Source organism: Amphiura filiformis, chromosome 18 (assembly GCF_039555335.1).
Source record: "Amphiura filiformis chromosome 18, Afil_fr2py, whole genome shotgun sequence".
NCBI lineage: Eukaryota > Metazoa > Echinodermata > Ophiuroidea > Amphilepidida > Amphiuridae > Amphiura > Amphiura filiformis.
Genome location: NC_092645.1, coordinates 14030578 through 14045520, shown reverse-complemented (window position 1 = coordinate 14045520; position 14943 = coordinate 14030578). Strand labels below are relative to the sequence as shown.

At 35.7% G+C, this 14943-nt stretch overlaps 1 protein-coding gene across 1 annotated transcript; it reads right to left on the bottom strand.

Moving 5' to 3' along the window:
• Nucleotides 1-12520: 12520 nt before the first annotated feature.
• LOC140139586 (somatostatin receptor type 2-like) lies at nucleotides 12521-13612 on the bottom strand. Its single transcript, XM_072161291.1, has one exon. It carries the CDS (start codon nucleotides 13610-13612, stop codon nucleotides 12521-12523), a length of 1092 nt encoding a protein of 363 aa, XP_072017392.1.
• Between the last annotated feature and the right edge of the window lie 1331 nt (nucleotides 13613-14943).

Here is a 14943-nt window from a genome sequence, read left to right as displayed (position 1 = left end):
CTTTTGTTATTGGTCGTCCTGTTTTAGCCTGATCGATTTTTGGAAAGGGAAGATGTAAAAATCATCTATTTTTATAAACTTTTGAGCAAATTTTTGCGTTATTTTGTAAGGTGAAGAGATTAAAGTGACGGTTATGAATGAGGTTAATAACTTTGCATCGGTAATATGTCGGGCATTGTGAAAAATCTAAACATTTTGCTTTGCACCTCGGAATATCCTCGGGGCTACGCCCTCGGGATATTCCGCGGTTCCAAAGGCAAAATGTTTAGATTTTTCACAATGCCCTCCAAATGACCGATGCGCAGTTATTAACCTCTAAATAGTACCTCAAAGCCGTAAATAGTATTTTCAATGTCACGGATGAACCGTAAATAGTACCTCCAAGCCGTAAATAGTACTTTTGACCATGCCTTCCGCGTGCGCGCATTCGATGCGACGGAACAGTTCACGCACGCGAAACTGCCATAGCGTGATTTCACGCTGCTGTAATGGTTAGCTCGATTTTAGCCTATTCGATTTTGTAGACGGGCAAAATATAGGTTGTGCTTAAATTAATTGGTCGTGCTGTTCACTCGGGATAGAAGCTGGAGAGTCAAAACGTCAAATATAATTTTCTTTTAACCAATCAATGAACAAAGAACATATTAAAGAGGGGTCTTTCAGGTGGATTTGATGAGCGGTAACGCCTATCAGAGCCCCACGCTAAACACCATTCAGTCTGTTGGAGATTGATGTTGGTGGATTGCTTCTTTCCTTTGAACGTAACATCCACAGAGCCGTTAACATTATATTGGTCTACCTGAACTAAGTACCAGCCCGTTCGCGGTTGTTGACATTTCAAATACAGATACGCACCACATGGCGGTAAGCCAACAGACGATGGAATTGGAACTGTCAGTCGATAACCGAACTCAGAATGCTGTTTGATAGCATCAAGCAATGGATTGAATGCAATCAGGAAGACAATAGGGGAAAGCGTATCGCCTTGGAAGACACCTCGCTTAATTGGCACTGGTTTTGTTTGCCACTGTGTAGACTTCACAGAAACTTCAAGGTTGTCATAGATCTTGCGTATGTAGGAGATGACAGCTGGAGGAACGCGGTAAAACTCAAGCAGTTGGAAGATAATCTCATGAGGCACCGAACCGAAGGCGTTAGCCAGGTCAAGGAATGTTATATAGGCCTTGCTCTTAGTTTGTTCAGCGTCGTCAATGATAGCATTAAGTGAGTAAATGTGTTCAATCAGCCCGTTTGATCCAGACAGGAAACCCTTTTGAATTTCTGGATCAATGATGTCATTCCGCAGGAAGAACTGTTCAAGGCGATTGGCTAAGATCTTGTGAAGAAGTTTGGAGATGGCGGAGGTAAGTGCTATAGGACGAAAGTTCGAAGGATCATTAGTATCACCTTTCTTGTAGATAAGGCTAACAACTCCAGATGACCATGACGCAGGTGGCGTTTTCTCTTCAAACACGATCTTATTGTACAAGGTTGCCAAGAAATGGTGAGTACAAGGCAAGTGTTTCAAGTACTTGTATTTAATTTGATCAGGACCTGGCGCCGATGAAGAGGAGCATTTTCGCAGAGAAAATGTAATGTCCTTCGGCTTGATAGCAGCAAGATTGAACTGTGCATTAATAGATGGGGTTTGTAATCCCTCAGGAATGGCAAACGATTCTGACGGAGCTTTGTATGTATTTTCATAAAACTCATAGCAGACATCAGAGGAAAATGAAGGCAGCTCATTTGATTCCGTACCACGGGAAGCAGTCTTTGCATAAGCATAGGGATCATTGCGAAAAAGTCTTTCATTGCGGATGGTTTGACGCGCGTGGTCTGCTCTATCGGCTTCTTTGGTGACTTTGTTATGGCCACGTACCGCTTGAATAAAGTCGTGGTGCTTATCTCCGCATATATCACGTCTGGCTTGATTTTTCAACGTACTAGCATTCTCGCGAACTTTTTCAATACGGCGTTGCCTATGAGGACCTTTATTAGGTTTTTCGCTGAATCCATGCTGAACAAGAGTGTTTCTGAGAGTTTGTGAAAATTCATGGGCAGCCACTGATGGTTCAATGTCGTCTGCACACAACCGAGTGTGGGTAGAGAAAATAGTCTGTTTCAAGTCTGTATCAATAGCATTCCAGTTGACAATACTTGGTTCAATGAGCGGCTTTACCACTGGTTTACTGAAGCACATGGTTCATACACACTTACAATGGTAGACAGTCAGTAAGCTTAAGCAGAGCAGAATTCAACAGTCATAACACACACAGGTAGATACTGATATAACATCAAAATGTGGTGAAATCAAAAGTCACAGATATAAAACCAAATGTACAGTGCTGCTGAAGATGTTAGACTAGGTTTGGTAGCCTCTGGAAGTGATATGCAAAGCTTGCAGTGGGGTTAGACCCTATTTTTTCCAGGAGCAGATTCAGATCAAACCTTCAGTCATGGCAGCCATATGATTTGCAGACATGTGGAGTATATAAAACAAATATATACTGCCTTTATTCGAAGTTCTGGTTAAAACTATGGTCCCTCGTTGAGATCAATTAATACTATTTTCCTTCTGGGCTGCGCCCCACACCGACACCGCCTGGCTAATAATTATTTGGTGCAGCAGAGACATTAAAATGAATACACGGGATCGATACACGTGAATTGCTATGCACGATTTTGATATCAGACGAAAATCTTCGGATACCGGGTTAGAAAATGATGAATACTCCCGTAAATGAATTTTTCTCAAGAAACCCGATGTGGTCTCATACGTGTTGAACAGATATGATGGTCGCTAGAATGCGCTTTGAAAATTGGCCGTGCGCTTTGAACTCAAAATCGGACCAAAACTCTAATTTTATATTGCGTTGGTCCTGTATGGACTACATCGTGTAGTACAGCTGCACTCACTACTAGGCAGTATAAAGTCGATGACCATTGACCTCAATGGGGTATACAAGCTTATTCACGCACAACAAAGATCAATTACCTGGCTATTGTGTGTAGCCTTAGTCATGTCCCTCGACTAATTATTCGTCTCAAAGAGCTTCAAAGGTCTGAACCAAATGGCCAATCGTGGCTGTGGATTCAACCTACCATGGCGATTTCTACCATGAAGATATAGGGTCGGTGACACTGTGCGCCCCTCAGGAAAATAGTACTATTGATCTCACCTCGGGCCCATAGTTTTAACCAGAACCTCTCATCTCATGTATACTATAAATGATATCGTTGCGCTTTTTTGCGAGTTAAATACAGAAGCTTCCAGAAGGTACCCTAGAACATATGACATGGGATGCTGGATATCATGTCCTCTGGAATACAACATGTCAAGAAACTGCGAAAAGGAGGTTAATATAAAGATTTCTTTGACCTGTTTGCATTGGTTTTAAAATGCACCTTGATTTGAGTCACGATTTGGCAATCGATGAGCAATATATACTTGTACTGTTTATCATTTGTTAGGTAGATTTCTTGCCTAATGAAGTGAAATAATGAATTGATATGTCAACAGAAAAAACTGCGGGTGCAGAAAAGTCAGTTTTACTCTATTTTACATTATGATGGCAAAGTTCAATCAATTACAACTGGAAGCCTTAAGAAAATCCGTTGACTTCAGGGATGATGTTTTGTCACCAGTTGCATCCGTAAATGCTGGTAATATAATTGAAGCAAATTAAAAATGTGTTAAGGTCACGTAAAATACGCACCCATATTGAAGAGACAGTGAAATCATTACAAGACGATACAAATCATGATAAACTTATAGGCTCCTCTGAAAGACGCTGCAAACAAAGGTAAGTTAGCGTGCAATTATATCCGTAATCTGGTAATTTATAGAATGCAATTACAAGGGTATATAATATTTACATACTAAAGGAAACACGAAACGTTTACGAAAACATTAGCAAAATGTTACAGAGAAAGTCGTCAAAAGATGTCGGGTTTAAGGCTATTTAAGTTTTCATAACTTTTGTTGCAAAACATTCTTGAATAATGCTAGTTATTTAGTTTAGGTGTTGACATAAATGTTTTGCAAGAAATGTTTACCAAAATACTTACGGTACCACAACAGTGACAGTGACAACATTGTAAAAATTGTGTTATATATATTCAAAACGTTTTAAAAGGTTTTATGACCTTTTATAACCTAACATTTAACGTTATTAAAACGTTGAACAAAACCAAAAAATGTTTAAAAACGTTTTTGTGTTTACTGGGTACCCAACAAACACAAAACGTTTAAATGTCGGGTTATATAAATAGTATAAAAACGTTTTAATAACAATAAAAAATTTGCGAAAATGTTTCCCAAAATATTTTACATTAACGTTTTAAAAAACGTTTTGACGACCTTTGTATAACGCGACATTTAAATATTTAAAAAATATTTTGAATAAATATTTTTAAAACATTATCGCGGATGGTGTACACTGAGGCCACAATGGGAGTGACTCAGTGGGTAAATTACCATTTTCGTTCACTTTTTCTGTAAATCATAAAAGCTTTTGCGATTGGACGGTTTGGACCCGTGATGACGTGTCATTGATTTGCACTTTTTTATTATGTAATTTAACAATAGCTTCCATAGACGTTATGTACAAAGTAGGGTCGAGTTTCCGTCCATGGTCGAGTTACCTTGAATATAATATCCTAAATATTTTTTGATATCAGGACATTCCTCGTATTCACAATGCATTTCGATTTGGATTTGGAAGATACCTTCTCTTAAATAACAGTATTGCGAACCACCAGCATCCATAGTTCGATGTAGAGAGTCTTTCTTATTCAGAGGAAATATTGCAATTATACACCTTATTGCCTTTTAACAATAACCAATGACACCAGCACATATCAGAGAATATGTAAGAAAAGGAGGGAGAACAGAATTATATCCTTGAGATAATCCCGTAGGTAATCCTGTTGCACCTATTCATAATCCTTTATTCTCAAGTGGTGGGTTAACCAACAATTAACAATGAGAGGATATTCCTGAACCTCGTTCAGTTGAAGATGATTTGAAGTGACCGCCAATTATGACCATTTGATATTTAATACCAAAATGTGAAAAAAAAAAAAAGAAATAATGTAGTGCCAAAATAATGTACCCTTTTACGGAAGGAGCAAAGTTTAACAAGTTATAACTCCGCTTCTGCAGTACGAATGTCAGCGGCGAATGTCAGGTTATTATTTCCCATTTAAAAAAAAAATTGCAGGCAGAGGTGGGAATCGATCTCGGTACCTCCCGGTTAAACAGCACTGTGCAAGACCACTAAGCCAACTAAAAATCTGTTGTGAGATGTGTGACATTAATCTTTGATATTGCTTAATGGAACAAATCGCGGAATTAAATCAGTAATAAAAGAAGTAGATTCTTATATAGCGGTCAAATTGGATAAAAGGGAAATATTTGTCCCTGCTCTAAAGAAAATATAGGTTAGAAAATTATCAAATAAATTTAAATTAAAAATTGAGATTTTATATATTTCTTTCACGAGGCGGCATTATCAAAGACAAACACTGTATAAGCTAAAAACTCGACCCTCATCACTAGATGCTGTCATAGCTCAATGGTAGAGCATCAGACTGCTGATATCAATATCGTTGGTTCGAGTCCTCCTGCCAGCAATGGTTATATTTATGATTTTAATGCTACGCTAAAATTTGTTCAATTTTTTTCGTTTATTTATTTATTTATTTATTTATTTATTTTTGTTTATTTATGTAAATAATTTGATATATTTGAAAGAGGTATTTGAGAAATTGTATAATCCTATGGGTCATTTTGAACACCCACCCCTCCCAAATTGCCAAACGCACAACACCTATGAGTTTGTATCATACATAATGATAAGTACGTCCATGTCATCATCATAAAAAAAACCATTCTATGTATACCTGACGCCGGCAACTAGACTACTATAAAAAAAAATAGTATCACATCTTTCCTGCTCAATCAAAATAATACTTGCAAATAGATCATGGTTTACTAATCTAATCCTGTAATATAGACCTGTAATATCACCTGTAATATAGGTGATCATTGTTTACATGGTTTGTTATGGTTGAGATTAGTGTCCGATCTCTGTAATGTAATGTAAATGAAGCATATTGATATGCAGGAAGTATCGATCAGGGCGCTAGGTTTATTGTCCTATGAGATGTAGGGCCTAGTGCGAACTGCCCAAGCTGCTTGTTCATTTAGTATCATAATCTATTAGGGAAAGATAAACACTATTCAAAATATCAATAGATAAGAAGAAAGGGATTTAGAGATAATTTGTAATTGAGTCATGCATGACTTAACAGAAGGTTCTTTCCAAAACCCAATCGTAATGTGTGGTGTGTCTGATGTGCTCTCATGTCACAAAATGCTGTGCAAAGATGGGTACAGATATCTTAATCAGAACAGAATTCTGCATAACATATCTGAAAATGACTTTGATTTTAACTCTACTTTTTCAGAAAATAAGCGATATATTAAAAAGCCCGATTTGCTTATGTTTATATCCGACTGCTAACTCCGTTTTGACCTTGTGTGTTCATGCACACACAACGTAAACACCACTCAAATGTTTCTTTTCAAATTTGTACAGATTACATTCCCAAGTTCTGGAAAAACACGTTGTATTGTAATATTGTACCGATTTTGCACAATTTGTATGAAAGTTGGCATAGGCGTGATAAACTTATACCGGAAGCCGAATTACATACGAATTTGATGATATTAACCCTCAACGTTCAATGACGATCATTATGATATAGCATGATGTTTAATTGCGCAGTAAATATAGTACGCCATTAGAGGTCCATTCCCAACATGCCCAAAAACTGTGAAGATTTACCGAAAAGCTTAATTTGTTTTCTCAATTAATTTTACTAATTAGGAAGAATGCAAATGACAGATTAAGAATACAAACAAAATACGAGTAAATATGTGTAAAGCAGTAAATTATTATTTTTTTTACTAAAAATGATAACACAGTACTCGTATGTTTAAGATACTATTACGTGCTTTTTAAGTTATGGATTAATAACTAATTAATAATTATTGCAAAACAAATTCATTCTCATTATCTTCGTTTGCTTGAATAACGTTGAAATAAATATTTACAGAATGCATTGTTATTCCTACACGCCAAAATGAATCCACATAATTGATTAGATTTGAACAATGGAACCCACACGGGATATCAAAATAGTTAAATATTGTGCAAAAAAAACTGCAAACGTTACACTTGTTTCGTGTTGATCACGCCGAATACATTTTCAATTTTTTCAAACCATATACAAATTTTCAAATTTAAGCGACATTCGTAATAGTAGGCTTGTTTTTATAATTATTTTACAAATTGTTTATAACGATATTCCAAGAGATTCATCAACTCATCAACAGTCTTCGCATTTTTCATGGTTAAAAACTGGTTATAATCTCGACTGTAAAGCGTTGGATTATTCAAGTTGAAATCCATATTACACCCCTTATGGAAGGCATATCCTTTACACAGGGTGTGTAGATTTGCAAATGAAGTCACCCATTAAGGGATCTAAAATGAGCGTTTATTGCGTTTCGACAGTATTTTTTTGTAGGACATGAGAGCACCTCAGACCTATCGAATTGCATTCTGAATACGAAGCATGTCTTTCTGATATCAAATAATTTTCATTTTTGAAAATCACAATATAATACAAATTTTATGACAAATTATAAAAATTTGATATTTTTCAAATTTTGATATATAACAGTCCTCGAAGTAAATTATATAAATCTAATGATATATTTTTTAAGTGTATGTAGCAGGGAGGAAAAGCCGACGGTCAATTGAAAATGTTGACTTTTCATATTGAAGATATGGATTTTTTCCCAAAAAGACCTATTTTTTTTTTTTTTTTGGTGTTTTGGGGAAAAAATCCATATCTTCAATACGAAAGGTCAAAATTTTCAATTGATCGTTAACTTTTCATCCCACCTACATACACTTTAAGTATAAATCATCAGATTTATAAAGTTTACTTCAAGTACTGTTAAATATTAAAAATATCAATTTTTAATGATTTGCATAAAATGTGTATTAAATTGCGAATTTCAAAAAATCAAAATTATTTGATATCAGAATGACATTCTTCGTATTCAGAATGCAATTCGATATGTCTGATGTGCTCTGATGTCCCAAAATAAAAACTGTCCAAACGTTCATACCCCAGCCCTTAAGGCACCCCTATTTAAATTTCACACTGCCTGTGTGTAAGATTAAGGTTATGTCTTCCATGTGCTTGTCCCGGTGCTTGTATGAATTTCGACTCAAATATCTCAATTTGCCGCACCGACACCTCTGATCTGATCATGCTGATAGGAAAAATAAACAAGTCACAAAACTAACTACGGTATACGCCCTTTTTGAAAGACGCTGATCGCTAATTTGACATTTTAAGGAAAAAAGAACATCTCTACATTTACACAATCTCCAAAATGGAGGAAATGTCTAGTTTTACAATATCTCCACAATAGAAAAAATCGTTATTTTGAAATTTAGACCAAAGAGAAAAAAATTAACACATTATCCAAAATAAAAGAAATCGCAAATTTAACACATTATTCGAAATAAAAGAAGTCGCAAATTTAACATTTTTGAGAGAAAGAGAAATAATTTTGCCATTATTTTAGGAAATAAATTTTAAAAAAATAAAACATTATACAATCTCCGATACAAAGAAAATCGCTAATTTGACATTAGAAAGAAATCCCTACTGCTAAAGCCATAATGTACAATTTCCGTTAAATTTTAATTTTGTTATTCGTTACCCAAAATGCTGAAATAATTATTATTAGAAACAACTGCCGTGAAGGGTTTTGTCCATTTTAGGCTGATGAACAGTAAAGTGACAGCAATCCCACTGGCTATTTTGGCCGTTTAACATGGAGTTCTGTGGAGGATTAATATGTTGCCATTATTTTATAGATAAAAAAAAATTACAACTTTATACAATAACGCTAATTTGACATTTAGAGAAACGAGAATATTTGCTACATTTTAACCACTAACTGAAATGGAAAAAAATCCATACTTTAAAGCCATAATGTACGATTTCCGTCAAATTTTAATTTTGTTATTCTTTACCTAAAATACTGAAATAATGATATTAGTATAGTAACAACTGCCGTGAAGGGTTTCTGTCCATTTTAGGCCGAGATAACAGTAAAGTAAAAGAAATCCCACTGGCTATTTTGGCCGTTTAACATGGAGTTCTATGGAGGATTTAAGTCATAATATATATGACTTTATTTTGGCTAATTTGGCCGTTTAACATGGAGTTCTGTGGAGGATTTAAGTCAAAATATAACTTTATTTCAAAATTGATCAGTTGACCTACAAATAAAAGAAATATGTCTGATTCCATTTATGTGTAAGTAGGTTTGAATATTCGTACTTTGGTGTTTTAGGAAGGATATGTAAACGACAGATAACACCAAAAAATATGAAGAAATTATTTCCAAACCGTGTTAAGTCTGCAAACCACCATGCTTCTCATTTTCAAGAACGCTGGTTAACAATAAGCAGAGTTTTGTCTCATTTCGTAAACAAAAGCCCACACAGAATTGTTCTCTAGCGTTCGCTTTATAATCGTTCACCCAACTAAAACTATAATACCAGCTTATTGCTCCATTGTACATGTAAAACAGAAACATATGTTGTGTGTATTTAACCAGAGAAGATATGATTTAATCAGTTGAGCTGTTTTCAATTAGTGTTATCTTGGTTTAATAGCTTTTAATGGGGTTTAAGTCCTGCAAAGGTCGTGGTGAATTCTACTGTAGACATGACTGCATCATGTGTCAGTATGAAAATTATTTTATGTTCGCTAGTCCGAAAAAAAAGCTTCGCTATTCCGAAAATACAAAACATTTTTGGCATGAGGATCAAAACTCGATAACAACAAACCTCGTGACCAGGGGAACATTTTGTAGGGGTTGGATCAAAGGTCATTTGGAGTCAAATCTTATAATTGTATTATCTGGATATTTGTAAGGGTTATGGGGCTCAAACTCGGTGACAACAAGCCTCATGACCAGGAAAATATTTTGGGAACAGGGGTCAGATACCTCCAAAACACCAACACCCAGCTAGATTTGTGGCCTATGACCACCTTTTGGGATTAGTTGGCCTTGGTATGTACCTTGGTCCAAGAACAGATTTCATTGTACTTGTAGTATCACGATGTTACCGTTACCATGGGTAAGTTTAAAATCCTCAAGATAAAATAAGAATATGTCTGATTGTCTAACATTTACGTTTGAACAACAATTCATTGTCCGCAAGCTTACTTTGTATAATTATGTGGAACAAGTGTGCAGTGGCATAGCCATTAGTAGGGGGTCTAAGTTTGTCGCCCTCCCCCGAAATTTACAGGGGTGAAATGGAGATGACAAAGAGTAAAATGACTAAAAACGGGACGAAAAATAGACAAATGGGGACAAAAAACTGTCTTTGCCCGTCATACTGAAAGACTGTGGCTACGCCGGTGATCTCGTGTTACAAAATACTAGATATATTGTATTATTGTTTCATTCATCAGTCAACATCAATCTTTTGTAGTATTTGACTTTCAAATCATTAATTAATTAATTAGATCATTTTTGTAACATTAAGGTTTTTTTTATTTATTCTAATTTGAAATATTTGATTTTGAATATAAACTATGATCATCTCACGTTGAAGTCTGAATTGCGGACGTTGCCAAGGTACCTGACTGTTACACGCAGTACCAGTGCTGCTACTGCATAGAACCCACCAGAAGAGGTACTGCACTGGTACTGCATGTGTACCGGTTAGGTAGCTTGGTGACAGCTAAAACGCTGGTTTTTTACGAGCCATTTAGCTTGGTAGTGTGATTTGGTGGTGTGAAATCTTAAAGAATTAGATAGAATCAAGTTCAAAGCTATTTATCTGTATCGAAACAACAATGGTGAAATGATATTAATGGATACAGCTTCATTGGTCTTGGTACGTGCCGTGGTCATTAAACCAAAATTATATTTCATTGTACTTGTAGGATCACGATATTGCCGTTACCATGCTTACGTATAAAATCCCCAGGGTAAAATCAGAATATATAAGCCTGTCTGACATTCTAAGTCTGTCAACTGAATTGAATGAACTACACTGCAGGATCGAGGCCGCTTGCACGGGTACACCGTTGCCAATGTACCTGACTGGTACACGCAGAGTACGTACACTGTACCAGTGATGTTACTGCACAGGACCCACCAGCAGAGGTACTGCACTGGTACTACACTGGTACTGTGTAGATACTTCGTGTGTACCAGTCTGGTACCTTGGCGACGGTGCACTCGTGCTAGGCGGCTGCAATGAACCTTGTGTGTATAAGTATACAAATATTAACTGTCTTAAATTCGTGTAATGGTCGAAATATAATCACTCGGTGAAAGATGGATTGTTCCATTCCACGAGCCGGAACGGCGAGTGGAATGGAACAATACATCTTTCACCGAGTGATTATATTTCGATCATTACACGAATTTAAGACAGTTAATATTTGTTTTATATCACTCATGCATAAATTCTATTACTAAAATACTATTTAAGGTAGGAAATACATTTATTCATCAACATAACACCATGTTTTGCGGTGATATACTTCACATTTTGGGGTCCACCCCATAACTAAATCGGCGAGTCCAAGAGTCAGCGCACGGCTTGGCGCAGGCGCACTACGGCAAAGCACATGATGGTAAAGACTATCACACGGAGTGGGTGATGGTAAAAATGGCAAATGGTAATCAACCAATGAACTGTCTAGAATTTTTGTATGAGTGATATAATATACAATTACGATGCTTGTACGAGAAAATCATGTGAGACAATAAATACAATTTTTTACCATTACAGTGTATATGATTTTTAACTTGTTTGCAAGCCTTTCCTTAGGTCGATAATTCTGTTACACAATGACTTTGTATTTTGTAAATATTTTATTATAAATAATAAAGTAGAATCAAATAGAGTGGAAACTATTCAATATTCCCTTTTATCTTCTCCTCTCGTGTATTCGACCTTGAAAAATTTGAACAATAGATTATATTTCTACTTATGTTTAATTATCACCTTTAACAGAATTCTTGACTCTAAAATAGAATTAAATAATGCTTGAATGGCTATTTAGTTATTTGTCATCCCATTCGAATACGTCTCTAGCTCTCTGTCAATATTCTATCTCTCACTATTGTCACTTTCTATCTCACTCTTTAAATGTTATAACATTGCTTTAAATTGCACAAATTGCTGACACCCTGAAGGGACTTGGGAATAAATGTCATAATAGAATCCATTGCTTAAACTCTAGTCATATGCTTATACTCATATCTATATGTGGGAAAATCTAAAATATCACTATTTTCCCCCTATCTATGTAGGCACTTTTTTTTTTTAAACAACCCTACTCCTTTCTCGGTTTGCGATGCAGTTGTTCCATTCATCTGATACATTGTTTCCTTTCATGTCTGAATGTTTTGGTCAATTGGCTGCATAGATGATACTGGTAACTCTGCGGTAGAAACAGCTCGTAGGTCTACAGCACAATACTTTCTCATTGGTTTTCTGATCATAAGCAAACTCCTACCCGTTGATGGTTCTTCTGATCGACTGCTGGTGTTCAAAGAAAATCCTGGACATATTATTGACTTCAACTGCTGACGAAATCTATCATATTTGAACACGTAAATACAGGGGTTTGTTAACATGTTGCAGAGTACCAAGATCATCACGAAATGGTGTGTGTTACTGTTAAAATTGTACGTACCACCAAGATTAAAGTAAAAGTACACGAAAGCATCTGGTGACCAACAAATAACATAAGATATAAACACGAGGCAAAGAGTTATAGTAACATTCCGTTTTCCTTTAGCGAATGCCTTTACTTGAACCTTAGTTTTAGAAATTGTGCGTTTTCTTAAATTCCACCAGATTAAGCTGTAGGATGACGTCATAATCATTAACGGTATCAGGTATTCTGCCATAAAAACAAAGGTACCGATGAATATTTGAGCTGCTTTGTTGGGCCATTCAAAATTACATCGACCAACGCTCTCGGTATGGTGAACTATGGGTAGATATACTTGAAATAAAAAGCCCGCCATCCAAACGAGAGTGCAGTAACCTTTGACACGTCGTTTGGTGAACAACTTCCGGTGCGAAACGGCTTGACATATTGCAAAATAACGTTCTATAGCTAAGAGAAGCAAGTTAAAAGTGGATGCATAGCTCAGAGCCCAAAACGGGTACTCTGAAATCCAGATGTAACATAATACAGTAAACCACGGTAGAGATTTTAATGATACACCCGGAGCGAATTTCAATATAGCAAAGATGATACCCGAACACAAATCAATTATTGATTGGTTGAAGATCAATATATTTGTAATTGATCCAAATATTTCAAATTGAAAACGAAATACCACACAAACAATAGCATTCCCAGCGATAGATAAAAAACTGATTGTACCAAATAAAATGTTAAGCAATGTTGCGTTTGTAGCTATGAAGACGTCGGCAGGTTCTTCTGATTTCGACGCATTTTCGGAGAACATCTTGAAGATTTTTATCACATTATTTCCTATAAATGCAGATAATAATATGGTAATTTATAAAATCCCAAGTTCATGTCTATATGCAAGTGCTATATATAAATACACAATGTTCAACTCCGCAGTATTCTTCAATTTCCAAACCGTCCAAATGTTAACAGATTTCTGTAATGCATTCCAAACAGAAATGAATTATAGGTGCTGCCGCTAAAGACATCTTACACTATAACACGCCCCTACTGTGATTGGATTATTCCAGTTGAAATCCATACACCCTCAATGGATGATATAACCTTAATGTTCCACACAGGGTGTTTAGATTTCAAATGGAGTCACACATTCAGGCAAACCCCGTTTGAAATTCACACTCCCTGTGTGGAAGATTAAAACCATGCCTTCCATAGGGGGTGTGTGGATTTCAACTGTAATAGTCCATTGTTCAAACAGATTATTGAAGATGTTAATATAGTGTCATTATTACCGTCGTCGTTATTCATATTTTCATATCCGAAACCTTGGCTATGTTACCACAGCAACATCCTGTAATATTAAATATTTTAATGTTATCGAGCCATTGTGTATATAGCTTTTTCAATACAAACTTCACAGTTCAGCTATAAATGATGGATATAAAATATATTGATTAATTTAATTTAGTATTTATTCAGCATCATAACCAAGCAAATAATACAGTATACACATTAACAATTCAAGCAATGACATTACATCAAAGCTCTTAATGTCATCCAAAACTTGAATGGCAGTACTAATCACAGACAACCAAAATGTTGAGAAGCCTGTGATAAGCAATAAAAGCTTGGCTACATGTAAGTTTATTCCCAATGGGTCCTTTAAGCTTAAATTCTTTTTGCAATCATAATTAGCCGCACACTGTTAAATATTACCTTTATTTTAGCCTTATTTTTACGGAACTTTCCATAAAAGGTTATTTACCGTAAATTTTAACTACTATTTCACTGAAAATAGGTATGTTAGTACTAATAGGCTGTATTTGTTTATTTTTGAAAAGTGTTGCATCATCCAATTTTTTAAATAGTAAATAGCCGTATTGTCCTGACAGATTGTGTTTAATTCTATTCCGTATAAAGTACAGTGTATGGTTACAACTGTAAATTTAACGGTAGAATGTTGGCAACCCAGTTGCCAGGTGTTACCGTAAACATACGTGCTATCTACCGTATTTTTCAGGATTGTGGGCAATATACCGTATATATGCTAACCGTCGTTTTTACGATAGAATGGTAAAACTTACGGTCAGATGTTTACAGTGTAGAATTTAGGGCTAGGGTTAGGGTTGGGGGTTATGCCTTATG

Bases quoted from the DNA above. Each gene is read 5' to 3' on its own strand.
- LOC140139586 (XM_072161291.1), bottom strand. From the start codon at position 13,612: ATGTTCTCCGAAAATGCGTCGAAATCAGAAGAACCTGCCGACGTCTTC.